General features: G+C 41.8%; 1 protein-coding gene across 5 annotated transcripts in view; it reads left to right on the plus strand.

The window, feature by feature from the left end:
• PCDH1 (protocadherin 1) overlaps positions 1–24,559 on the plus strand; it is a 371,266-nt gene extending 346,707 nt beyond the window's left edge. For 4 of the 5 annotated variants that reach the window (XM_060686449.2, XM_060686452.2, XM_060686454.2 and 1 more), the window contains exon 5: positions 20,371–24,559. In XM_060686449.2, the coding sequence (XP_060542432.2) occupies positions 20,371–20,756 (386 nt within the window). In that variant the 3' untranslated portion in view covers positions 20,757–24,559. Of the gene's footprint in view, positions 1–17,340; positions 17,486–20,370 lie in introns of those variants that run through there. The other variant, XM_087891198.1, reaches the window with a different exon arrangement.
• Positions 24,560–25,813: the final 1,254 nt, after the last annotated feature.

Below are 25,813 nucleotides of genomic sequence, written 5' to 3' on the forward strand. Positions count from 1 at the left end.
CTCTGATAGAAGGTCCGCCTTCCCCTACTGGAGGCAGTCCTTTCGGTCTTCCGACCCTGGGTACCAAACCCCGGGCCCCCAACAGCCGTTCAATCAGTCGGCCAATAGGTCCCATGACAGAGAGCGCCCTCGCCAGCCTCAATCCAAGCGACCCTTTCAAGGATCCACCTTTGGTCCCTACCGTAGAAAATAGAGATTTCACTCTCCAGGGGCCCATTGGCGGTCGTCTCGCTGCTTTCTCGAACACCTGGCGCTCTACGACTACCGATGCCTGGGCCATTCAAATGGTGTCCCTTGGAGTCACATTGGAATTCTTTTCTGAACCCCCAAGGTGCTTCATCACCTGTTCCACATTCACTGACCCCTCCAAGAGAGCTCAAATGAAAGCCGAAATTCAGCATCTCCTGGCCATTCGGGCCATTGAACCAGTCCCTCCAGAACATCTCGATGCCGGTTTTTATTCAATTCTTTTCATGGTGCAGAAGAAGTCGGGGGGCTGCAGGGCCATATTGGATTTGAAACATTTGAATGCCCATATAAGGTACAGGCGTTTCAAGATGCATACCCTGCATACTATTCTGGGCGGCATCAGACACAGAGATTTTCTGTCATCAATAGATCTCTGGAAGGCCTATCTCCACATTCCCATCAGACCATCCCACAGGAGATTTCTCAGATTCTGCTATGAGGGGGCCCATTTTCAATATAGAGCCATGCCCTTCTGACTTTCTTCCGCCCCTCGTATTTTCACCAAACTCCTGGATGTTGTGGCGGCCCATTTAAGAGCGTCACCGGTCAGATTGCAATGTTACCTGGACGACATTTTAATTCAATCTTCCTCATTCCAACAGGCAGAGAAAGATCTCCAGGTAACAATCACAGCCCTCCAGCAACACGGCTTCACTGTGAATTGGGAGAAGAGTCAGCTGACTCCTTCCACCGAACTGGTCCACATAGGGGCCCGCATCGACACAATGTCTGGCCTAGTATTCCTGTCGCAGGAACGAAGAGACAACATCCTGGCCACGGTGCAACAGGTGACGTCTCTAAGAAGGGCACCCCTACTATTGCTCAATTGCTGGGGCAAATGATTTCGTACTTGGCAATCGTCCCTTGGGTGCAGTTGCACTCACAACCTCTTCAGTGGCTTCTATTGCCAAAAGGCGGGTATCAGCAACTCCAATTCACGGATCAGAGTTCCCACGAAGGTCCTCAAATCCTTCAACTAGTGGACATCAGCAGCCCTGGCAAGGGGTTCCCCTTTCCACGAGCCTCAGCGTCTGATTCTCACCACGGATGCCAGTCTGTTCGGTTGGGGTGCTCACTTAAACACCCAAATAACTCAGGAGCATTGGTCGGCCAAGGACCGGCCTTCTCAACAATGTCAATTGGCTGGAGTTGCGGGCCGCCCATCTCGCACTCCGCCACTTCCAACACCAACTGTCGGGGCACCGCGTGCTTCTCCGGACAGACAACATACAACAAAGGCCCACGTGAACCGCCAAGGCGGCACACGTTCCAGGAGCCTAATGAACAAAGCCACACAGCTGGGATTGTGGGCGGAGAGACATCTGCTCTTGCTGCAAGCAGAACATATATCAGGAACCTCCAACTCCCGAGCGGACTGGCTTGAGCAGAACTACCATCGACCAGGCGGAGTGGCAATTACACCCCACTCTCTTTCTGCAAATTGCATCAAGCTTCGGCCATCGTCAGATGGACCTTTTCGCCAGTCCAGAGAATGCTCAGGTTCCTCGCTTCCTCACCAGGTTCTGGACACCGGGGGCTGAGGGGACCATCGCCCTCCACTGCAAATGGCCTCCGGGCCTCCTTTACGCCTTTCCCCCGATACCCCTGATACCGAGGGTCGTGCGGAAAATCTTGGAGGAGGGTGTAGAGGTCATCTTAGTCGCCCTGTATTGGCCCCAACAGGCATGGTTTGCAGACCTCATGGATCTTTCAATCGAGCGCCCATGGAGGATACCACAGGATCAGATCTCCCTTCGCCAGGGGGCCGTTTACCATCAGGACCCCCAGTGGTTCCAGTTAGCCGCTTGGCACTTGAAAGGGAGATCTTGAAGAGGGACCACTTCTCATCCAGGGTTATAACCACCTTCCTCACTTCACGCAGAGGGTCCACCACCCGCATATATGACGCAACTTGGTCTTCCTTTCGTCACTGGTGTGTCTCTTCAGAGATTGACTCCACGCAAGCGTCCATCCCGCAGGTGCTGGACTTCCTTCAAACGGGTCTGGAAGCCGGTCAAGCAGTCAACACCCTACGACAAATCACGGCATTGGCAACCATCCTCCCCAGCAAGGATCAGGGCACCCTGTCTCAGCACCCACGAATTTGCTGTTTTCTACGGGGAGCTTCCAACCTTCGCCCTCCACCTGTTCACAGGTATCCCTCCTGGGATCTTTGCCTCGTCCTTCAGGCCCTAACGGGATCACGTTTTGAACCGCTGTCCTCTGCCAGCCTCAAAATTCTGACCTTCAAGGTCACCTTCCTCGTCGCTGTCACCTCAGCTCGCAGGGTGTCAGAGTTGGCGGCCCTTTCTATGCGCAAGGACTTGTGCATATTTCATTTGGACTGGGTCGTTTTGAGAATGGATCCCACCTTCCTCCCAAAAATCAACACCTGGTTTCACAGGGCCCAAGAGATTGTGTTAACTGACTTTTGTCCTGGACCCTCTCATCCCAACGAACGATGTTGGCACACTCTGGACTTTTGCAGGGCCTTGAAAAAGTATATTACCAGAACAGCTCTGTTCCGTAAATCTGAATCTTTATTCATTTCCTTTCAACCAAGTTCTATGGGTCTGAAGGTGTCTTCTTCTACCATTGCTCGCTGGCTTAAAGCCTGCATCTCCATGGCATCTCCTACGAACGAAAGAACAAAATTCCTCCTGGCCGCATCACGGCACACTCAACACGTAGTGTGGCCACCACCACCGCCTGGGCCACCCAGGCTCCTCTTCTCGAGATCTGCAGGGCAGCTACTTGGGCTTCACCAACACCCTTCATTCGCAATTACATATTAGACAAGTTTGCATCAGCCGAAGCTGCCTTCAGCCGCAGAGTACTCCAGCAGGTCCTTCCTCAGGAGGGTCTGTTTGACTCTACTTTCCCTCCCACCCCAAGGGATATTTAGCTTGAGTATATCCCATTCAATGGACTCTCTAAGCAGCGCAAGGGAGAAGGAACATTGGACTTACCTGAAGGTTCTTTCTCCTTGCGCTGCATGAGAGTCCATACCCTCCCTTTTTGGGGGGGGATCACGAATGTCTATTAACTCCTTTTCCGTTCAAGTTTCTGTTTCTTCAGATCCGGACTTCGTTACATGAACTGGGGCTAGACAGGAGGTTTTAAACAAATTCTCTTGTGACTTTATAGATAATATCTCGCACGTTTTTGCATGCAAATCTGATATGTACTTCCCTTGATGAATGGTGACGCTTTGCATAATTGGTTTGAACTCTGTACAATTCGTCCATCTTGTTTATAATCTCTTTTTTATCTCTCTGGAGGGCTTCCGCAATCAGTCCCGCCATTATCTCTCCTAGGTCATCTTTTTTGTTTCTGCCACATTTTGAAATCTCAGGTAAAAAGAGGCTCGATCCATTTCCAAATGCATTAATGAGCTTTCCAAGTCTTTGTTTACCACCATCATTTTTTGGTCTATCTGCTCAAATTTTTTTTCAGTTTATTCAGTTTTTATTTCCACGGACCTAATTTTTTGCTCATTTTTTTGTATCACCTCTTGAATTAAATCCATTTTGTTGTCTAAATTATGTATGTCAGATTTCAATTCTCCATGGTTTTTCATCATCGTCTCCTGAAGTTTCATCATAGTTTCCTGAATCATTATGAGAGTAGTCTGCATCGTTTGAGAAGTCAAATTGGAGCTTGATTTTTCTGTAAGCAGCATTCCTTCTATTGTCCTCTGGGTTGATGGGGAAGCCATTGCCACCGTTGGGTTTGATGCTGCCTTTTTCCCTGTTCTCAGGGAATACTGGTGATACTTGTCATTTCTTTTAGAATGTTACTCTGTTCTCCTAAAATTTTATAAATCTTTTTCCAGATTACCATCCACTATTTTTATCACTAATAATAATACTTTCTTTTATCCCTCTAAGTTAATTTTCTTATAGTTATGTTCCTTTCCCTATATCTACAGTATTTTTGGCTTGGCCACTTTTATATTACTTTTCGCTTTCTCAATATCTTTTCCCTTTACCTATCAATATTGTAGAGTTTACTTCTTCCACATTTTGTTTTTTCTAGGCTCTAGATTTCAGTTTCTATTTTCGTTGGTTACCTACCCAAAAAACTTATAAGAGTTTACAACTGTAAGTCAATCATAAAGGCATACAATACAATATGGTATAATCATATATCACTCCAGATAGATATTAATATTAACTTAAATATCTTAATTTATAATAAATATTAATTATAGATAGTTCTATGCTAAATATAATACCTTCAATACAATCTGATTAATCCTAAACTACTATCTATGTCAATGGACATACAATACAGTACGGTATAATCATATATCACTCCAAATAGGTCTTAATATTAACTTACAGTCAGGTCCAGAAATATTGGGACATCGACACAATTCTAACATCTTTGGCTCTATACACCACCACAATGGAGTTGGAATGAAACAAACACAATGTGCGTTAACTGCAGACTGTCAGCTTTAATTTGAAGGTATGTACATCCAACTCAGGTGAATGGTGTAGGACTTACAGCAGTTTGCATATGTGCCTCCCACTTGTTAAGGGACCAAAAGTAATGGGACAGAATAATAATCATAAATCAAACTTTCCCTTCTTAATACTTGGTTGCAAATCCTTTGCAGTCAATCACAGCCTGAAGTCTGGAACGCATAGACATCACCAGGCGCTGGGTTTCATCCCTGGTGATGCTCTGCCAGGCCTCTACTGCAACTGTCTTCAGTTGCTGCTTGTTCTTGGGGCATTTTCCCTTCAGTTTTGTCTTCAGCAAGTGAAATGCATGCTCAATGGGATTCAGGTCAGGTGATTGACTTGGCCATTGCATAACTTCTGTCCCTTCAAAAACTCTTTGGTTGCTTTTGCAGTATGCTTTGGGTCATTGTCCATCTGCACTGTGAAGTGCCGTCCAATGAGTTCTGCAGCATTTGGCTGAATATTATCTGAATGCAGATAATATTGCCCAAAACACTTCAGAATTCATCCTGCTGCTTTTGTCAGCAGTCACATCATCAATAAATACAAGAGAAACAGTTCCATTGGCAGCCATACATGCCCACGCCATGACATTACCACCACCATGCTTCACTGATGAGGTGGTATGCTTAGGATCATGAGCAATTCCTTTCCTTCTCCATACTCTTCTCTTCCCATCACTCTGGTACAAGTTGATCTTGGTCTCATCTGTCCATAGGATCTTGTTCCAGAACTGTGAAGGCTTTGTTAGATGTTGTTTGGCAAACTCTAATCTGGCCTTCCTGTTTTTGAAGCTCACCAATGGTTTACATCTTGTGGTGAACCCTCTGTATTCACTCTGGTGAAGTCTTCTCTTGATTGTTGACTTTGACACACATACACCTACCTCCTGGAGAGTGTTCTTGATCTGGCCTACTGTTGTGAAGGGTGTTTTCTTCACCAGGGAAAGAATTCTTCGGTCATCCACCACACTTGTTTTCCATGGTCTCCCAGGTCTTTTGGTGTTGCTGAGCTCACCGGTGCATTCCTTCTTTTTGAGAATGTTTCAAACAGTTGTTTTGGCCATGCCTAATGTTCTTGCTATCTCTCTGATGGGTTTGTTTTGTTTCTTCAGCCTAATGATGGCTTGCTTCACTGATAGTGACAGCTCTTTGGATCTCATCATGAGAGTTGACAGCAACAGATTCCAAATGCAAATAGCACACTTGAAATGAACTCTGGGCCTTTTATCTGCACATTGTAATTGGGGTAATGAGGGAATATCACACACCTGGCCATGGAACAGCTGAGAAGCCAATTGTCCCATTACTTTTGGTCCCTTAACAAGTGGGAGGCACATATACAAACTGCTGTAAGTCCTACACCGTTCACCTGAGTTGGATGTACATACCCTCAAATTAAAGCTGACAGTCTGCAGTTAACACACATCGTGTTTGTTTCATTCCAACTCCATTGTGGTGGTGTATAGAGCCAAAGATGTTAGAATTGTGTCGATGTCCCAATATTTCTAGACCTGACTGTAAATATCTTAATTTACAATAAATATTAATTATAAATAGTTCTATGCTAAATATAATACCTTCAGTACAATCTGACTAATCTTAAACTACTATCTATGTCAATATTTCATTGTGTACTTGTAAATGCTGTTTTATCACAAAAATTGCAGGCACATCACTATTCAGAAAATATCCCGTTGCCAAAATGTTAATCACATATTATAATGTAACAATATGACAATCTATTTTCTATTTCACTCAGGATATGTCCTCTCCTTTAACTTTTTTTTTTAATTCTTTTAGTTTAGTTTCCCAATGCTTTATTGTATCTGGATTTCTCAATTTTTACAGTTCTTTTTTCCCTTTCTTCTCCTCGCCCCTCTCTCTCCATCTTCTCACTGTCTCTTTCAAGCGTTTTTAACTTTGTAACTATTTAAATAAAGATCGTTTCCGTCACTCTGCTTTCATTTTTCGTTATAAATCCTTGTTTTCCTCCACCAGGCACCGTTCTCAACTTGTTTATTAAGACGGATTAGACCTCCGTCTAATCTTTTGGTCATCTCCAAGCTTCCTTCCTTGTCTCTCATGCTTTCTCTAATCACTCGATCTCCGTCCATCTTAATCATCTTTCGCCACCCCCTTTCTTTTTTCTTATCAAATTTCGACATATGAGTTCTCTTTTTTTCTCTTCTCTTCCTCTTCCTCCATTATCTTACACTTATTCGCTCTCCCTATCCCCCTTACAGTCGGCTTTCGATCTTCCTTTCTGTTTCTCCCGATCCTCTCATCTCGTCTCTTTAATTCGCCGCTAGTTTCCTGCCGGAGCTCTCTGTAATTTGCCAAATACCTTGCTTTGGTCACTTGGACAGTTCCAATTGTTATGCATATGGGAGTCTCTCACCAGTGGAAATGAGCACATGCTGATTAAATTTCCTCTTCCAATTCTATCGTGCGCTGTCACAGCCCCGAGGCTGTGTCATGTCAAGATGAGATGACAGGACACATTCACGCCGGGTTAAAGAGGGTTTCCCTCATTCCAGCAGGCGGTTGCATACCACTTCGCTGAACTTTGGGCTTCCCCTCTGCTTCGTGTAGCTCTCCAAGCCTTCAACACGCCTTCGAAGGGTCCCCCAACACGAAAGAAACAGAGTCATTTGGAAATTGTACTTCTCTTGATCATACTTCTCTGTTTAAAACTGGAATTGCTTTTTGCTACATCACACTGTTTGATCTCATTTAGCTTGATATCTATCGCTATTTCAATAGATTTTTCCTACAAATTCTTGTATCACAGTAGAATCCACTAGCTATTCTTTTGATTTTTCTTTCATAAATGAAGAACTTTACATTTGTCCCTGCTAAATTTCATTATATTATTCTGAACCCACTTTTTTCACTGATTAAGAATATTTTCAGTTGTTTTCCTGTATTCTGTGACATGAGTTATCTAATCCAGTTTTGTGTCATCTGATAAATATTCTCTTTATCTTTTCATCTAATCCAGATGTGTCAAACTTGATTTCATTGAGGGCTGCATCAGGGTTGTGTTTAGAGGGCCATGGAGGGCCATGGTGGCGTGGCCATAGAGGGCATTACACAGGAGTTGTATCAGGGGGGCACCTGTGGTAGCCAAGTGCTAAGGCAGGACTTCCCTCAGACTCTCCCTCACTCTCATTATACCTTCCTTCCTTCCTTTTCTTCTTTTTCCTTCCCTCTTCATTTTAATTTCTTCTTCATTCCCCTCTTTCCTTATTTTTCCTTCCTTGCTTTCTTCCCATCTTTTCTTCTTTTTCTTTTCCTTTGTCTTTACTCTTTCCCTTTCTACTTTTCTGCCCCTTCTTGCATGGTCAAATGCAAAGGAGGAAACATTTCTCCTTTTGTTTTGTTTTTAGTTTTGATAGTGCTCTGCCAACCAAAATGTGGGCAGGGGGTCGATGCTAATAAATTTGAAATAAGAATGAACGAAAAGTCAGCTTGCTCACGGTTTGGCTCTTTCCTCAAAAAAAGAGTTAATAGAAGTCAACTCCATTGATGAGCAGGAAAACAGAAAGCAAGTGTGGCAATTTAATTTTAGTTGAATTATGTGTGTAGAAGCTGGGGAGTAAGATAATGAGCTCAGTAATATGACAAACAGCTTCAAGGATGAGGGTGCAAGTTCAGAAAGTAATCATAAAGACCTCAAGGGGTAAAAAATCAATGCCTGCTTGGGTTGACATTAGTTGAAAAAGCAGATTGGGACTACCAAATACAGAGAAAGAGACACAGAGAGAAAAAGAAAGAGAGGTAGAATCCAAGTCAACATAGGACTCTAGAAACCTCAGCCAAGCCACCAGTCCCTTTTCTGTGACAAGTAGAATCTGTTAAAAAGAAGGACATATTTAATTACCTCTCTGGGGAATATAAACAGAAAGGGGATGGGGCAGTGGTGAAATCCTCCGCGGTTTGCCACCGGTTTGCTGCATGCGCAGTGCGCACCAAACTCAAGTTGCGCACGCATGCGCACTGAGTGCCAAACACATGCTGAGTGTGCATGTGCAGTGTGCACCAAATGCATGTGCATGCACAGTGCACACCAAACGCATGCTTTGTGTGGAAAAAGGACACTTAACAAGGTAAGTAGACAAGCAAGGGGGGAAACAGCTGTGCTGCGCTATTTAGATTTTCTGTTTTCTAGCAAATATAAATTGCGCGGCACAGCTGATTGTCGGAAATACTGATTAGGACCAACCGGTAGCTTTTTTATACTACCAGTTCGCCAAACCAGTAGCTTTTATCACTACCAGTTCGCCCGAACCGGTGCGAACCTGTAGGATTTTACCACTGGGATAGGAGTGGGGATATGATTTTCTGAATAGTCTCAGAAAGAAGAGAAAAAGTGAGTTGAGAAGCAAGTCAAGAAAATCTGACTGTGGAACAACAAAGCAAATTCCAAGGGCTTCTTGAGCAAAAGTCACAGCAGGAAGATGCAGAGGAAACCTCAGAGGAAGAAAGAAAAGGAGACTCAGCCCAGAAAAGGCAGCCAAGGGAACTACCCAAGCAAGGAAAGAAACCCTTCTGGTTATAGGAAAAAGGACAGGTGCAAACTAGAAAGTGCAGTGAAAAGTTGGGGTTAGAGAAAGGCTGAATGAGAGAAAGGAAAGAAATGCTGCTAAAGAGAGGATCATCTTGCCTTGACTAATTGTAGGCAAAATTCTGATAGACTAAAGCTGCCTAAAGTTGAGTCTGTGTAGCTTCAAGAATTCCTTCTGTTGTCCTCTCTGCCATTAAATCAGAAGTCTTCCAGTCCTCTCAACGAGTGTCAGTGAAGGAAAATTAGGGATCAAAATTTCCCAATTCAGAAACCTCTTTGCCAGTGCAAAGTATTCTATCATGTGTCCAATTTCACTGCCTTAAAATTTTTCTTAAAATTGACCCTGGAAGAGGGATTTCCTTGCAACTGGAGTTTGTTATCCAGTCCACATTTTGTTTGTTTTTAACTGCTTTTCTCATTCCTATACCATCCATATTTCTTCTGTGACAATGTGCTCTCTGCACCTTATATTTGGACTCTGTTCTCTTTGGCCACCTCCTTTTTTGAAAAAAATACTTTCCTGACCAATTCTTTTTCTTTTGATTTCTGCCTGTGTTCCCAACTATTTTCTTTCCCAATTATTTTCCTGCAGCACTCCAGCAGCCAAAACGGGATGCCTCCCCACCACCTGTGCCCTGTTTTGGCTGCCAGGGTGGTGCAGGAGGCCGCCCAGGCCCAAAACGGGGCTCAGGAGAGCAGGCCACTTGCGAGGAAAGTGTCCCATCCAGCTTCACCAGGCACACCTGGGAAAATGAGACTTAAGAAGACGCCGTGGAGAGGGGCATTTGTCGGGAACAAATACTGAGTTCCTGAAGTGTTGTGTGCTGCCGTTTGAACTTGTCAAGAGTCCTTGCATTCCGACTTCCGGTTTGGCACCGCAGGCGTCATGGACGGTCTCTTTAGACCGCCAGCCCTGCGATCTCATAAAAGCCGCTTTGACAGCGCTAATCGGCTGTCTGGCGGCTGAGAAACCTCTCCATCAGGAGAAGAAGGAGAGGAGAGCTGGTGGGTGCGAGTAGAGCTCCCCGAAAGTCCTCTGGAAAAATTCCAGAGGCTTGGAGGGTGAGAGCTCCCCGGTCAGCCCACCAAGAAGCTCCGGATCTGAGGCAACTCTGTTTTAAACAGAGCCAGACGCCGAAACCATCCTGCTGTCAAAAGTGAGTTTGATTGATTACAAGCGCAGGCAGAGCGGAAACAGGAGAACAAGCCTTAAAGTAACAGAGCTTAACTCCGGAGTTACTTTGTTTCAAATTGAATTTCTTTGAGCTGGAGGCTGAAGATGGCGTCTTTGTTATGGTTTTGAAAGTGAAAGTCAGAAACGAAAGTGCTTATTGAGAACTTTTAAAGCTGCTGGGAAGTGAGAATTTGTGGAGAAAAGACTATTTTGCCTGATAAATTAGAGACTATAAATTACAAGCACTTTAAAGTTGTTCAAGGGACTTTGTGGCTTTGGGGGGAAAAAAAGATTTCTTTAAAAAGGAAAAAAGATGGCTTCTAAACAAGTTAAGCCAGGAGTTGTTAAAGGAGGGGGAGGTTCCCCAGGTGTGTCAGTGGTGACACAGAAAGCACAACTTCCAGCTGATTCACAGAGTCAGGAGGCTGCTCTCAATGATTTTAAAGAGTTTATGAAAGAAGCCATAAATAATCAAGCAACAGCAATGAAAGAAGCTATGAATAATCAAGCCACAGCAATGAATAATGTAACAGTACTTGTGGAAGGGAAATTAAAGAAAGTTGAGGAGGATATAAAATCAATTAAGGAAGTGGTTGTAAAAAAACACGATGAAATAAGAGATGATATTGTTTTTGCAGTATCAGGATTGTCAAAACTTGTTATTCAGTTGGATGAGAAAGTGGAAGAAATTAATCAAGCCAATTTAAATTTGGAAAGCAAAATGGGAGATGCCATGACCAAAACAGAGAAAGTTGATGATGAATTGGTAATGTTACAATACAGGTCCATGGAATTTGCTTTGAGATTGAGAGGCCTGAAAGAAAACAGCAAAGAAAATTTAAAGAATATTTGTGCTGATGCTATTGCAGAGATAATTAAAGAAAGACCAGAAGAGGTGGCAAGCCGAATTGATAAAATCTACAGGGTTAACTCCTGGCTGGCAAGGCAAAGACAGCTGCCAAGAGATGTGGTGATTTATTTTACAACCAGAAGGATCAGAAATGATATTTTACAAGCTTCCTACAAGAATAAGGTTCAGGTGGCTGGGCAAGAAGTGGTGGTTTTGAAAGAGATCCCTCCAAAGATGTTGAGAAGTAGAAAGGACTTTGGCTTTTTGGTAAATGAGCTGAGAAATCAACAAGTGGCATACAGATGGGACGTTCCAACTGGTTTAATAGTGACTTATAATGGAGAAAGATACCGGTTAAATACAGTCTGGAAGGCAAAAGATTTCTATGTTAATGTTTTAAAGGCTGGATACCCACCCTCACCAGGGGGGAGCAGAAAGAAAATGGAGATGATACAACAAGAAAAAGATGGAAAGCAGATACAAACCTATGCTGAAGTTGCAGCTGGAGGAATCATCACGGAAGAAGATCTGGATCTTGGGGGCTTACCCCCAACTCTGGAACCACTCAAGAAGGGAGAACCGAAAGTACAACGACTGACCCGATCAACTTATAAACTTCAAGAACAACAGTTAAAAATGCAACAATCTCAAGATTTATCTCAAGAAGTTTAGAAAACAGAAGCAGTGGGGGGGGCTAGGCCGAAGAGTAAGGTGGAGGAGGATCTTCAGCTGGTGCTCATGCGGCTTCCAAAAGCTAAAGATGGCAACTAAATTTCTATCTTGGAATGTTAATGGCTTAAATTCACCACAAAAAAGAAAGAAAGTATTTCATTACTTGAAACAATTTAACAACAATGTTATTTGTTTGCAAGAAACACATATTAGGTTATTAGACCAAAAATATTTGATAAATTCAAGATTAGGTACACACTTTGTGGCATCAGCGCCAGAGAAGAAAAATGGGTTAGTTATATATGTAAAGAAAGGATTATCAGCTAATCTAATCGAGGCAGATGATCAAGGAAGATATATCGCAATTGAATTATTAACACAGACTGGAAAAATCCTTTTAATTGGAATATATGCAACAAGACAAATTTTATAAATTTTTACATACTAAAATAATACAATGGGATTATAAATCTTTTATATTAATGGGTGACTGGAATGGAGTAATAGACACACAGAGAGATAAAAAAAGTTTATCCAAGATTTCAACACGTGCAAAATTACCTAAATCTTTTTTTGATATGATGGAAGATATGGAACTGAGAGATATTTGGAGAGAACGCAATATGGAGGAAAGAGATTTCACCTTCTTTTCTGATAGACATCAATCCTTCTCCAGGATTGATTTTATACTAACCACAAATGATTTTATTTCTAGGGTGAAGAAGACCAAGATATGTCCAAGAATTTTAACTGATCATAGTCCGGTTTGGGTGGAATTTGAACAGGAGAGGGGAGAAAGGAGGTCTTGGAGATTAAATGAAAATTTATTAGATATGAAGAAAATGTGAAAAAGCTTAAAAAACAAATGAAAGAATTTTTTGCTATTAATATGAACAAGGGTACCTCTATGGAAATGGTTTGGGATGCTAGTAAGGCTTATATGAGGGGTAAGTTAATACATATGAATAATAAATATAGACTAAAACAACAAAAGAAGTGGAAAGAGATAGAGGAAGAAATAAAAAAAGAAAGAATAATTACTTATACTTAATCCAGGAGACAAGAAGGTAAAAGAAACAATAAATATATTATGAGGGCAATTTAATATGTTAATGGCTGATCAGGTGGCAACTAGCTTACAATATGCTAAACATAATACATTTTGTAATGCCAATAAACCAGGTAGGTGGTTGGCCTACATGCTGAGGAATAAACAGAAATCACGAGTCATTGGTAAAATAGAATATAGAGGTAAGGAAATTTACCAACAGAATATGATTAAAAAGGCTTTTTTAGAATTTTATACAAAGTTATATGCTAGTGACTCAATACAAGGTATAGATATAGATAGATACTTAAATGAAGGGAATATTCCGGAATTAACGTTGGAACAGAGGGAAGGATTGAATCAACCAATAACTTCTGAGGAGATCATTGCGGCAATTAAGCAGTTAAAAACAGGGAAAGCTCCAGGAACAGATGGATTAACAGCTGTTTATTATAAGAATTTACAGTTTGAAATGGTAGAACCGCTTAGAGCTCTATTTTGTAAAATTCAATTAGGGGGAGGAGTTCCACCCTCTTGGAGAACAGCTTTTGTTTCATTGATTCCGAAGGAAGATCAAAACTGTATCAAACCTGAAAATTTTAGGCCAATATAAAATTTTTGCTAAGATATTAGCGAACAGATTAATGCCAGTTATGCAGCAAACAATTCATAATGACCAATCAGGTTTTATAAAAGGGAGGCAGATGAAATATAATGTTAGACAAATTATTTTTTATAGATGGCATTTAGTTCCTAAAAAATTATCATGTATGTACCCGAATTTGCAAGCTAAATGTTGGAGATGTGAATGTGATGATGCAACCTATTATCATATATGGTGGACCTGCAAGAAAATCAAGGCATTTTGGATAAAAATTTGGTGGGTGATGCAGAACATTTTGAAAAAAAGGTTGAAATTTACTCCTCAATTGTTTTTACTGGGTATAACGATGGATTGTACAGTATTAGAGACTAAATTGATTTTGAACTTAATATCAGCAGCAAGGGTTGATAGCACAATACTGGAAGAAGGACTTTTTGCCTACTATTGAAGAGTGGATACTGAAAGTAACGAACTTAGCAGAAATGGCAAAAATCTCAGCATATTTGAAGGACTATACACAAGAAAGATATGTATCAGAATGGAGAAGATGGATTGATTATATTCAAAATAAGTATCAGACAAGGAAATATCAAATAGCATATGAATGAACGTTAAGTATTAGAAGTATTATGTTATCTACAGTGGAGTTAAGATTTCAGGGGGGGATTTAGTAGTCTGAGGATAGATAGGTTAATTTAGCTTATGATTGTTAATTGAAGTACCCTGTATTTTGCTCTGGGAAGTCTCAGGGGGGGAGGGGAGGGAAAGGGTGGGGGGGATTCTTTTTTTTTGTAAAACTTTTCAATTAAAAAAAAAAGAATCCTTGCATTCCTTGTTGGCATTCTGGACTAATTATCTGGATCTTTTGCTTTGCTCTTGTTTTGCCAAATATATTTGGAATTTATTGCTGTGCAGCCTTGGTGCAGACAGCGCTGGGTTGGACTAAGTGCAGCCAGAGGCTACTTGATGTTTGTGTTCAAGTTTGTTATTACTCTGCTCTGGGACTTGCCAGAAATGTGAGAGCATTTGGGGAGATTTGGAGCAATAAAGGGGCAGTTTGAACTGCTAGCTGTTTGTGTTATCTCTGTGCCGTGTCCTGGGTCATCACATATATATACATTTTAAATATATATAAAATATAACATAATTAGAAATATTATATATTTCTAATATATATTAAATTATATGTGTGTGTGTGTATGTATGTATGTATGTGTGTGTGTGTGTGTGTATACACACACACACACACACACACACACACAAAAGTTCGAATCCAAGTAAGGGTATGGCTAGCTGATGAGAGCTTGAAATAGCTTGAAATAGATCTATACTAGTCTCCCTTTATTTCTTTATCAGTGAAATATAAATTTGATGTGTGTGTGTGTGTGTGTGTATACACACACATGCACACGCGCGCACACACACACAATCATTGGTGTAAAAATGTCACTACACTAAAGAAATTCTGTGATGTGGACAGAGACACTACTCATTAATTTCATGCCCCCCATGAGTTCTGTTCTTTTATACTAGTGGTATACCTACCACCCCAAATGTCATTGCCCCGGCAGAGTCTGAGGAGGAGGAAGAGACAGAGCTAGGACCAACAGAGAAACGACCAGAGGAATTCACCCTCACCAGTGAGGGAGAGGGGGCGGAGGAGGGCCAGGCGAAGCAGAGGAGCGATGGAGCTCTGGCAATGAGCAATTACCTCTCCCCAATCCCCGAGCATGAAGAATGGAGAGAAGGCAGGATCAGTGCAGGGCAACCTGACGACTTGGGAGGAGGGCGCCCTGCCCCTCTTCACAATGCTCACCTGAGGAATGAGATTTAAAGAGACGCTGTTGGGAGGGGCATTTGCCGGGAACAAGCGTTGAAGCCATGGAGCCTCACATGCAGTTTCCTATGTCTGGATTTTGTTCTTGCCTTGTTTGCTGCCTTGTTAACTTTGCTTGCTGGACTTCTTGCCTTGGTTGCTGCTTTGCTTACTGGACTTCTTGCCTTGGTTGCTGCCTTGTTAACTTTACTTGCTGGACTACTCGCAGCCAGAGGCTGTCGGAGGTGTGTGTAAGAGTAATAAAGGGGAATTAGAACTGTTCTCTGGCTGTATTGCTTCCGTGCCCACCCCGGATCATCAAACCAAGCTTGTATAAACAAGGCATTGCAAACCTTAGCTGACCAAATCATGTGGGCTAAACAGAAACTCCCTACTCATTGTAATAGGAGATTTTAACAGCATTAACCTAAGCCAGGAGCTGCCAAGATACACTCAGCATGTCAGCTGTTTTACTAGAGGCAAAAATATTTTAGACCACTGCTGCTCAACACTAAAGAGTTGCCTATCTTACTCTACCAAGAAGAGCTATGGGACACTCTGATCACTATATGATTCACCTGGTACCTGTTTATAGACAAAGACTTGAAATCATAAAACTGATAGTTAAAACAGTGAAATCTTGGACTGAAGAGGCAAAGTTAAAGCTACAGGTTTGCCTCGATTGTCTCTTCTTGCTTCAAACACTCTACTATCATCCCAGTGCCCAGAAACACTCCATCAAGGAGCTGAATGACTACAGACTGCTTGCTCTGACATTTGTAGTTATGAAAACCTTTGAAAGGTTAATTCTGGCCCACCTGAAAGCCATCATGGATCCACTGCTAGACCTCATGTAATTTGCATATTGTGCAAATAGATTGGCAGATGTTGTTCAATATGGCACTGCCATATTACCTACATCTTACAACATCTTGAATCCCCAAAGACCTATGCAAGGGTTCTTTTTGTAGACTTCAGCTTGGCATTCAACACCATCATTCCAAAAATCGTTCTCTCCAAACTGGCTCAATTAACTGTGCCTGACTACAGTTGCAGATGGATTATAAGCTTTTTAACAGATAGGAAGCAGCAGGTAAAACTAGGTAAAATCACATTGATTTTAGCCCCCCAGGACTCTGTGCTCTTTCCATTATTTTTTTCTGTCTGTACCAATGACTATATTTCAAAGGATCCCTTTGTTAAAATACTGAAGTTTGCAGATGACACAACAGTCATTGGTCTCATTCAAGATGATGATGAGTCTGCATACAAATGGGAGGTAGAACAACCGGCCCTCTGGTGTAGCCAGAACAATCTGCAGTTAAACACTCTTAAAACTGTAGAGATGATAGTATATTTTAGGAGAAACCCTCCTATTCTACCATCTCTTACAATATTAGACAACACAGAACCAACAGTAGAGACCTTCAGGTTTCTGGGCATCCCAGGACTCCCAGGACTTGAAATGGACACCTAACATTAGAACCATTGTTAAAAAGGCACAACAAAAATGTTCTTCCTGTATCAACTCAGGAAGTTCAGATTGTCCAATGGTCCACTGATAAAATTCTACAGAGAAATGATTGAGTCTGTAATTTGTACCTCTATAATTGTCTGGTTTGGCACAGCAACCAAACAGACTTCAACGAATAATTAGGGCTGCAGAAAAAACTATTGCAACCAGCCTGCCTTCCATTGAGGATTTGTGTACTGCACAAACCAGAAAGAGGGCTGAGAAAATATCTACAGACATAAACTGGACATAAACTGTTTCAACTTCTCTCAAGATGCCACTATTGTGTTCAGTTTCAATGTATCACTTTTCTTCTTTAGGTTCATATATGGGGTCATTTTTTTAACCTTTTTGCTCTCTATTGTTTTAACAGATTAACAGAGTTGGAGGGACCTTGTAGGCCATTTAGTTCAAACCCCCCCCCTATCCAAGCAGGAGACCCTACACCATTTCTGACAGATGGCGGTCCAGTCTCTTCTTGAAAGCTTCCAGTGATGAAGCTCCCACAATCTCTGAAGGCAAGCTGTTCCATTGGTTGATTGTTTCCACTGTCAGAAAAATTCTCCTTATTTCCAGGTTGAATCTCTCCAATCTCTCCTTGTTCAGTTTCCATCCATTATTCCTTGTCTGGCCTTCAGGTGCTTTGGAAAATAACTTGACCTCCTCCTCTCTGTGGTAGCCCCTCAAATATTGGAAGACTGCTATCACATCTCCCCTGGTTTTTCTCCATGTCCAGTTCATGTAACCATTCATCGTATGTTTTGCCTCCAGTTCCCTAATCATCTTGGTTGCTCTTCTCTTCACTCTTTCTAGAGTCTCAACATATTTTTTATAGTTTGGTGACCAAAACTGGATGCCGTATTCTAGGTGTGGTCTTACTTACTAAGGCTTTATAGAGTAGTATTAGTACCTCACTTGATCTTGATTGTATCCCTCTGTTGGCTTTTTTGGCTTCTGCTTGGTTGGGTGGCCTGTAGTATACACCTATGGCAATGTCATTATTTTTTTCTTGCATAATTTCTATTGACCCGTATGCATTCTAGGAGGTTTTCGTCTTTGGTTTCGTACATTTCTATAGCAATGTAGTGGTCCTTTACATACTGAGCAACTCCACCTCCTCTTTTATGGGGTCTGTTTTTTGGAACAGTTTGTATCCTTCTATCAGTATGTTCCAGTCATAGGTTTTGTCCCATCAAGTTTCTGTAATTCCAACTATATCGTATCTACCCTCATGTATTAATAGTTCAAGTTCACCCTATTTGTTCACCCAAACTTTGGGCACCTGAGGTCTTTATGTCTGGCTCTGGGTATGCTTCCTATGTCTCCTATTTGGTATTTGAGTGATCTGTCCCCGTCCACACACACACACAAACACAGCCAGCCGAGGGTTAAGGAAACACTTGGCACACACCCAGGTCTTTATCTCCAACTTGGCAGCGATATACACACCGTCTGCCAAGTGCTTTTATTTCCACAGAAACAGAAAGATAATATACTCAGCGTACAAGAGTCCAACAGAAATAATATTCCTCTCAGCAGTTTCGGACGATGCTTTAGTGACTATCCAAGGTTTATTTTTGTTCGTCACAGGGATCACTGGCCACCACCCTCTATTATATAGTCTCTGGGGTGTGGTCCAGTGACTCAGTTCTAATCCCTAGCACGCCTCCTGAGCTGCTGCAATCGTTTATCACGCCTTCGGAGGCGTGCATCCAGGAATGACGTCTCTCCCTCACTCTCATCTGAGACACCTGTCTCCCGGCTAATCTCCTCTCCCTCGGCCGGCTCCTGAGACAGTGCCAGAGGGGAGGGGCCTGGAGAGGGAGGCCTGGCTGACTCCTCTTCCTCATGCTTGGAGCTTTCTTCCTCCGATGGGATAGGCTCAGAGGGCGGGGCCACAACATTGAGTTTATCTTTTTCCCATCCCTCCTTACCTCATTATTGGACTTTTTTTCTAGGGGTTTTTGCTTGTAATTAGGTCCTGGAGATCCTAAAGATTGGTCACCCTCCCCCTTCAATTTTAAAGACCTCCTGATAAGTTGAGCCAGTTATTTGTTGGAAACATTCTTCTTTATGTCTTTATGAGGTACCTTGCCTTTATGAGGTACCCATCCCTTGCCAAAAGCCCATCATGGAGGTAGTGCAGACCATGGTCCGGGAATCCAAAGGTTTTTTGGCAACACCAACCCTTTATTAAAGGTTTACATTGTGTTTAATTTTGGTGTAGTCTTCTTGCTTAGGTTGGGGTTTGTCACTTTGCTCACTGAGTTTCAGAGTGGCTAGAGTTGCCTCTAGATCCCTTACTTTTTCTTCTAGTAATTCATATAATTTACATTTGGTACATACATAGTTTGGGTCTTCTGTGAGCATAAGCACAAATATATATTTTGCATGTCACTATAATGCCAATCCCTTTTTCCATGACTTTTTTTAGTTTGCTTAAAAATTTCTTTAAAAATTTAGAATGGATGTTGCACAGAAAAAGGTCAAAACCTGTTCTCAGCATATGGGATATATAATAATGAATTTAAATTAGAGGAAAGATTATTCTAACTTTATTAGAATATTAGCCAATTATTCTAAAAAAAAACCTAAAAGCAGTACAATGTGTCATGTCATTGGATGTCTTCATATGGAGTCTAAATAGGCATCTGCTTTAAATGCCTTTATTTCAGTAATTCCTTCACTAAGTTGATGATCTACAGTATATGGCTTTTTCCAACTTTGTGGTTCTATGATAGTTACAAGGAAATTACTGTTTAAATATATTTTCCAAGATTTAAGTGTTAGCTAGTCATTGTTCTGACCTAGACTCCCTTAAAAAGCAAGAAGCAGAGTTTTAGTCCCGACAAAACCTTCTATTTACATAATTGTGAATTACTGTCATTCACAGTCAGCAAGGCTTGTTCAAACAGTTTTTCAAATAAATATTTATCAGGACACCTTATCTTGCTTGGCAAGCTGCCACGTAACTTGTTTCCAAATGCAGAGTAAGGCAAAACTTGGCATAGAGTCTCTTAGAGTCACGAACAGAACTTTCCACTCTTGAAACAACCGAACGAACAAATTATTTCCTGCAAAAGCCATCTCCAAGGTGTCTCTTTACTCCCAAGTTGGCCCTGCTGAGTTGTTATTGTCTTCTGGCAGCTCTGCGCATGCGCACACTGGGAACAGCTGTTCCTCTGCCTCGCTGTTGTATATCTCCCTATCTGCCTCCAATGCAGAGCCCTCGTCAGAGCTTTCCCCAGCCCCCAGGATTGGCCCATGTTCCTTCCCAACCTCCTCACTGTCTGATTCTGCTGCCAGCTCCGCTGGCCACCGGCAGGCCACAACAGTCATGTTGTTGCATTATACATGTATGAATGAATGTTTATTCTTCCCTTTTCTTGTTTCTTATTTACAGATCTCCGACCTTTGCCTGATGTAGCCTTGACAGGGACCTGTACTCGAGAATGCACAGAGTTTGGTCATTCTGATACCTGCTGGATGCCAGGTCAGTCCTCTCCAAGCCGGCGGCCCAAGAATGCCCTCAAACTCTCCACATTTGTGCCTTATCAAGACAGAGGGAGTCAAGAACAAGTTGGGAATGGAAGCCCCAGACTCTCAGAAGAGCGCAACAGCAAAATGGCTAATCTCCGTCTGCTCCCCACATACAGTGCCTTCTCCAACAGTAGCCATGAGCCCTGCAAGAATTGCCCCATGGAGGAAATCCCTCTCACCCAGACCTCAGATTTCCAGACAGCCACCACACCATCATCCCAAACTGCCAAACGAGAGATCTACCTGTGAGAGTGAGGAGGCCACATAATATTTGAAAAGAATGCTGAGACCAGTGTCTAGTGCTCCAGCATGAAGTGACTTTTCAAACTATGATTCTTTATCACTCAGATTGGCAGTTCTGTGCCTGCCAGATGAGACTGCCATGCCCAGTCATTGGGCATGGAAATACTTCATTAACTGATTCCTCACTGAGCAAGGGAACTGACACCAACCAGAATAGCCAAGCTCTCAATAGAGTGGTCCATGGATAACTGGAAAGAGAGAGAAAGGAATATAGTGAAGGGAACTTGGCTTCTTGGTTTCAGGGCTGGGGTGGGTGGGAAATGGCTTAGTTACCAAAGGTTCACGCAGATTTGGTGGAGTCCATTGGGCTGAGAGCACTTGGTACAGGTACATGGGGAAAAGCTGCCTCTTGCTACTATAGACTCCTGTAAATATGAATTTTAGGAATGACATTTATGTCTTGCCTGATTGAGTTTTATTTGTCCTTGGAACAAAAAGACATTGAAACAAACAACACCACAGGGAGAAATTTTCAGCTTGAATTTTTCACCACACAGAAGAGCACATTGGGGCAAGCACTTCCAACCAGCCCACCCTTTACTTCCACAGTGTAAATAAGAATGAAGCATCAGTTGGGAGGGGGGTATTCTGGCTGGTCAGCAGGACTGAGAAGGAAGGACTTGGCAGAGTTTTTAAATCTTAATCACTTTTCAGACTTCAGAAACTCTTATCAGGTATGGAGGAGCCCTATAGCTGATAGTCAGAGCTTTTAGCTGTCCTCCTTTGCCCCTACCCCATAGATAATGAACTGCAGTAATAAAAAAAATGGAAGAACCTTTAGTTTTTCAGGTGGTAGAATGTCTAACTCCCCCAAATTACTCCACTGCCTCATGTGAGGCAGAGAATTTCCATGGGGTCATTAGATCCCAGTGCCATGATTCTGGCCTTTGATTTGTCTGCCTGTAAGCCACCATTGCCTTTGTGAAATGGAGCTTGGACTCAGGATCACACTTGGGCCCATAGGCCTCTGTATGCTGGAGTCACATACCCCCTCCCTATACCTTTAGACAGCCTCAAGGGCTCCAATGTTCTCTTCCAGTGCCACATGTTTAGCCACATAGTATTCGACTACAGGAGCCTGTCATAGTTTCAGTAGAGGCCCATAAAAATGGTGCAACTATTCATGGGCATTATTATCCCCAACCATTGATGTCATAATTTGGGATCACTCAAAAGACCAGCTCTGAATTTATAAGAGAGCACTCTTCCTCCAGCAAGCAGTTGGCTGCTTTGGTGACTAAGTTCTTAAGTCCCTCAGTATTCTAGATTTAACTAGGCCTGATTCCAGATAGTATAGTATTAATGGCAATCGCCAGCTAGTATTTATGGGACTTTTCCCAGTACATATGGTAGTGGAAGAGAGTCTCCAGGCTGGGGACCTATCCACCAGATTAGCTGACATTTGTTGTACCCATCTTGTTTCTCTTGGCTTAATTCTGGTTCCAACAGGCCCAACTTTTTCCTCACACATTGCCATGTGTTTTTCTAAACTGTATTACAGAAGGTGGGCTGGATGTTGCCCTTCTTTGCTAGTCCTCTGTTCAACTTTCTCAACTGCATGTGTCTAGGAAGGAAAGGAAACAGACATGACATGTTTTGTAAAACTATTGTTTGTGTGGGTATATGGGTACATGTTTGAAAGGACTGATCATTTGGATATAAGTTGGTTATCAAACTAGTAAACTGGTAGGAGCAACATAAAGCAATTTTCATTTTCCTCTGATCATCAGAGATGATTTCTAGGATATGAAATTTTAGTGTCTCCCTGTATTCTCTGTCCTCTATTAAGCAGATTGCTGATCACCTTCTGACCAAATATAGTGGTAGTGGGAAGCATTGCAAAGAGAAGTCCAGTGACTCTATTCATATAGTAAACTGCTACATGCCATGGGTGATTAGATGACTGAATTCTTGAGTCCCAGGTTTGAGATCACAAGCAACTTCCAGTGTGTATAAAAAAACAAGGACTTCTACCCCTATACTTTTTAAGGCTCAGGGCTATTTCAGCAGCAATCCATAGGATGGAGAACAGGAATATAGCACTTCCTATCCACTCTTGTATCAAGAGCCTAAGGTTAGGGTGATCATGTGTAATGTAAACAGGAAAAAGTTCTGAAATAGTTTGTTGATTTTTAACTTAATATGATATGTGAATCCACATATTATGGCTTAGCAAACCAGACTGCTTTGGCTTGTGCCTCAATTCTTGGTTAAAAATCTGTCTGGACTGTATGTGTAAATATAGTTATTGAGGTAAATAAATAAAAGCATAAACAAAGACTGTCCAAGGAGGGCTTCAGCCATCCACCATACTCAGATTCTTTCCAGTGTAATTATATTGTATGGAAAGGACAGGTCTTTCCTTTTCCTATTCTATTCTGTTCTGTTCTGCTACGCCCTGCCCTGCCCTGCCCTGCCCTGCCCTGCCCTGCCCTGCCCTGCCCTTCCCTTCCCTTCCCTTCCACTCCACTCCACTCCACTCCACTCCACTCCACTCCACTCTACACTACACTATACTATACTATTCTATCCCACTATGAAAGGAATAGATGGGAGCCAAAATCACTAATGAAGGAATACCTGCGTTGCTCAGGTAAGATTATCCTCTTTTAGGCCTATCCATAGGTTTGAACTCACTTAGTCAAAATATAACAGGAGGCAATCTAATTTTTAGTCCATCCCTTGCAGATGGGAGTTATAAAACTGACCTCATCCCAAAATTGCTTCGGTATTTGGATATACTTGCTATAGGCCCATTGGAACAAATAAGGTTGCTTTTTGGTAATAAGCCAAGGCTGATAATCTGAATGTGGAGAGCTCTTCATCTCTTTTCCTTTGGTTTTTCCAGAGTTATGAAATAAAAAAGACTGGCTATTCAGGTAAAGGGGTTGAAAAGCAGTATTACCTGGCCTCCCAAACTCAACTAAGACTTTAAAATGTGTTTTGTGTGAGGCAAAAGGGAAGATGACACCAGTAGTAATTGAAAATAGTCTTGAGGAATATAGTCTTAAGAAACGCAAAAGTTGCCACTGAACAAAAATGCCATAGGAGTGTAATTGGTTGATAATCCAATGGTCAAAATACCATTAGAAGATACCTTCACCATTTCAAACCAGGAAATGCATGCCTAGGAAAAGAGGTGGAGAAGGTTAGAAAAAAGAGGATTCCATGAGTTCTGGTCCAGACAAGCGCATTCAAAGGCAAGGGGAAGAATTTTGAGCAGCATTACTTTAGGACAAGCCAGGGGTAATACCAAATGTGCAAGACCAGACACAGATCAGTTGAGTGAGATGGAACAAAGCAACCCCTATGTAATTCTTCGTGTTGATTCTATTTATATGAGATTTCAGTTCTTGCTTGTGATGCCTTGTTTTTTTGTACAGTTTTATGTACATGCAGGTGTAGCTTTTTCTAAAGGAGAAATCCTACAGCAGAGTAAAGAGTACCCAACTATTTTTGAATTGTGCCATTTGTTTAGGTACTGCCTCTTTCTCTCTTGCTAAGGTTGTATTGCTCTCAATGTGATGCATATCCCTTGCACTGGGAAAGCTTTGGGCCTAGGGCTCTCCCCTGGCACTGTGAGCACAATTGATTCCTTTGTAATCCTTTTTGTTTGGAGCCGTGAGCATGACACCTCGTGAGCCCGTTTTGTTCTCTTCCATTCTGTTGGTTTGCTGAGCTGTCAGATGACAAACACCACTGTAATTAGCCCTCCCAAAGCTTTACAATAAAAAAATGTGAAAACCTTTCGGCTTGGCCTGATTTCTTTTTCTTTTTCTTTTTTTTATTGCAAAAGTTTTACAATTACATTTTCACCCCTTTTTCCCCCCCCCACCTCCCCCCCCAAACTTCCCAACCTCCCTAACCCTCCCCTCCCCCCAGACTTCCCTATAATATACTCATAACTGGTAAAAAGAAAACACAACAAAAAAGAAAAAAAAAGAAAAAAAACCCTTAATATAACACTTATATGTAAACTTGAACCCCTCCCTCCCCTGTATAATTTTTCTATTTCTAATACATTATTTTCAAATAAAAGCTATTTGATACTTTCTAGTTTGATATTTGTTCTGAACATATTCTATCCACCTTTTCCATTCCCATTCATAAGTCTCTTGTGAACAATCTTTTAAGTATGCTGAAATCTTCGCCATCTCTGCAAAACTGGCCATCTTCAAAGTCCATTCCTCGATAGTGGGCAAAGCTTCATTCTTCCAGTATTTACCTATCAACAATCTTGCTGCTGTTATCATATACAATATCAATTTTGTTTCACCCAATGTAAAACCCTTAACTATACCCAATAAAAACAGTTGTGGAGAAAATTGAATTTTTTTCTTCAAAACATTCTGCATGACCCACCAAATTTTTATCCCAAAAGCCTTAACTTTCCTACAGGTCCACCAAACATGATAATACGTAGCATCCAAACATTCACATCTCCAACATTTTGGCTGAACATTAGGGTACATACATGACAACTTTTTGGGATCTAAATGCCATCTATAAAACATTTTATAGAAATTTTCCCTCAGGTTCTGCGACTGTGTAAATTTAACATTCTGAACCCAAATTTTTTCCCATGTTTCCAACATCACTGGTTCTTCAAAATTTTGTGCCCACTTAATCATACAGTCTTTAACTAATTCTGTTTCTGAGTCCCTTTCTAGCAAAACATTATAAAGCCTTTTGATATGCATTGGACCTTTCTCTCTTATATGTCTAACCAATTCTTCCTCGTGCAACATAATACCAGTTTTTTGGTCCTCTTTCCATCTCAATTGTAATTGATTATATTGTAACCAAGTTAAATTAATCCCTTCGTCCAACAGTGTCTGCAATGTCTTCAGCTGCCATCTGCCCGCATCTGTAAAAAGAACCTCTTTGTATAAAACCCCCCCGAGTGACATTATATTTGTATTCCACAAAGTATGACCAAGATCCAGCCATAGCGGTATTTTATAATCCCATTTGAGTCGATGCTTCTTCCAAACTCTCATCAA

Source organism: Pantherophis guttatus, chromosome 3 (genome assembly GCF_059756535.1).
Source record: "Pantherophis guttatus breed Tessera chromosome 3, ASM5975653v1, whole genome shotgun sequence".
NCBI classification, from domain to species: domain Eukaryota; kingdom Metazoa; phylum Chordata; class Lepidosauria; order Squamata; family Colubridae; genus Pantherophis; species Pantherophis guttatus.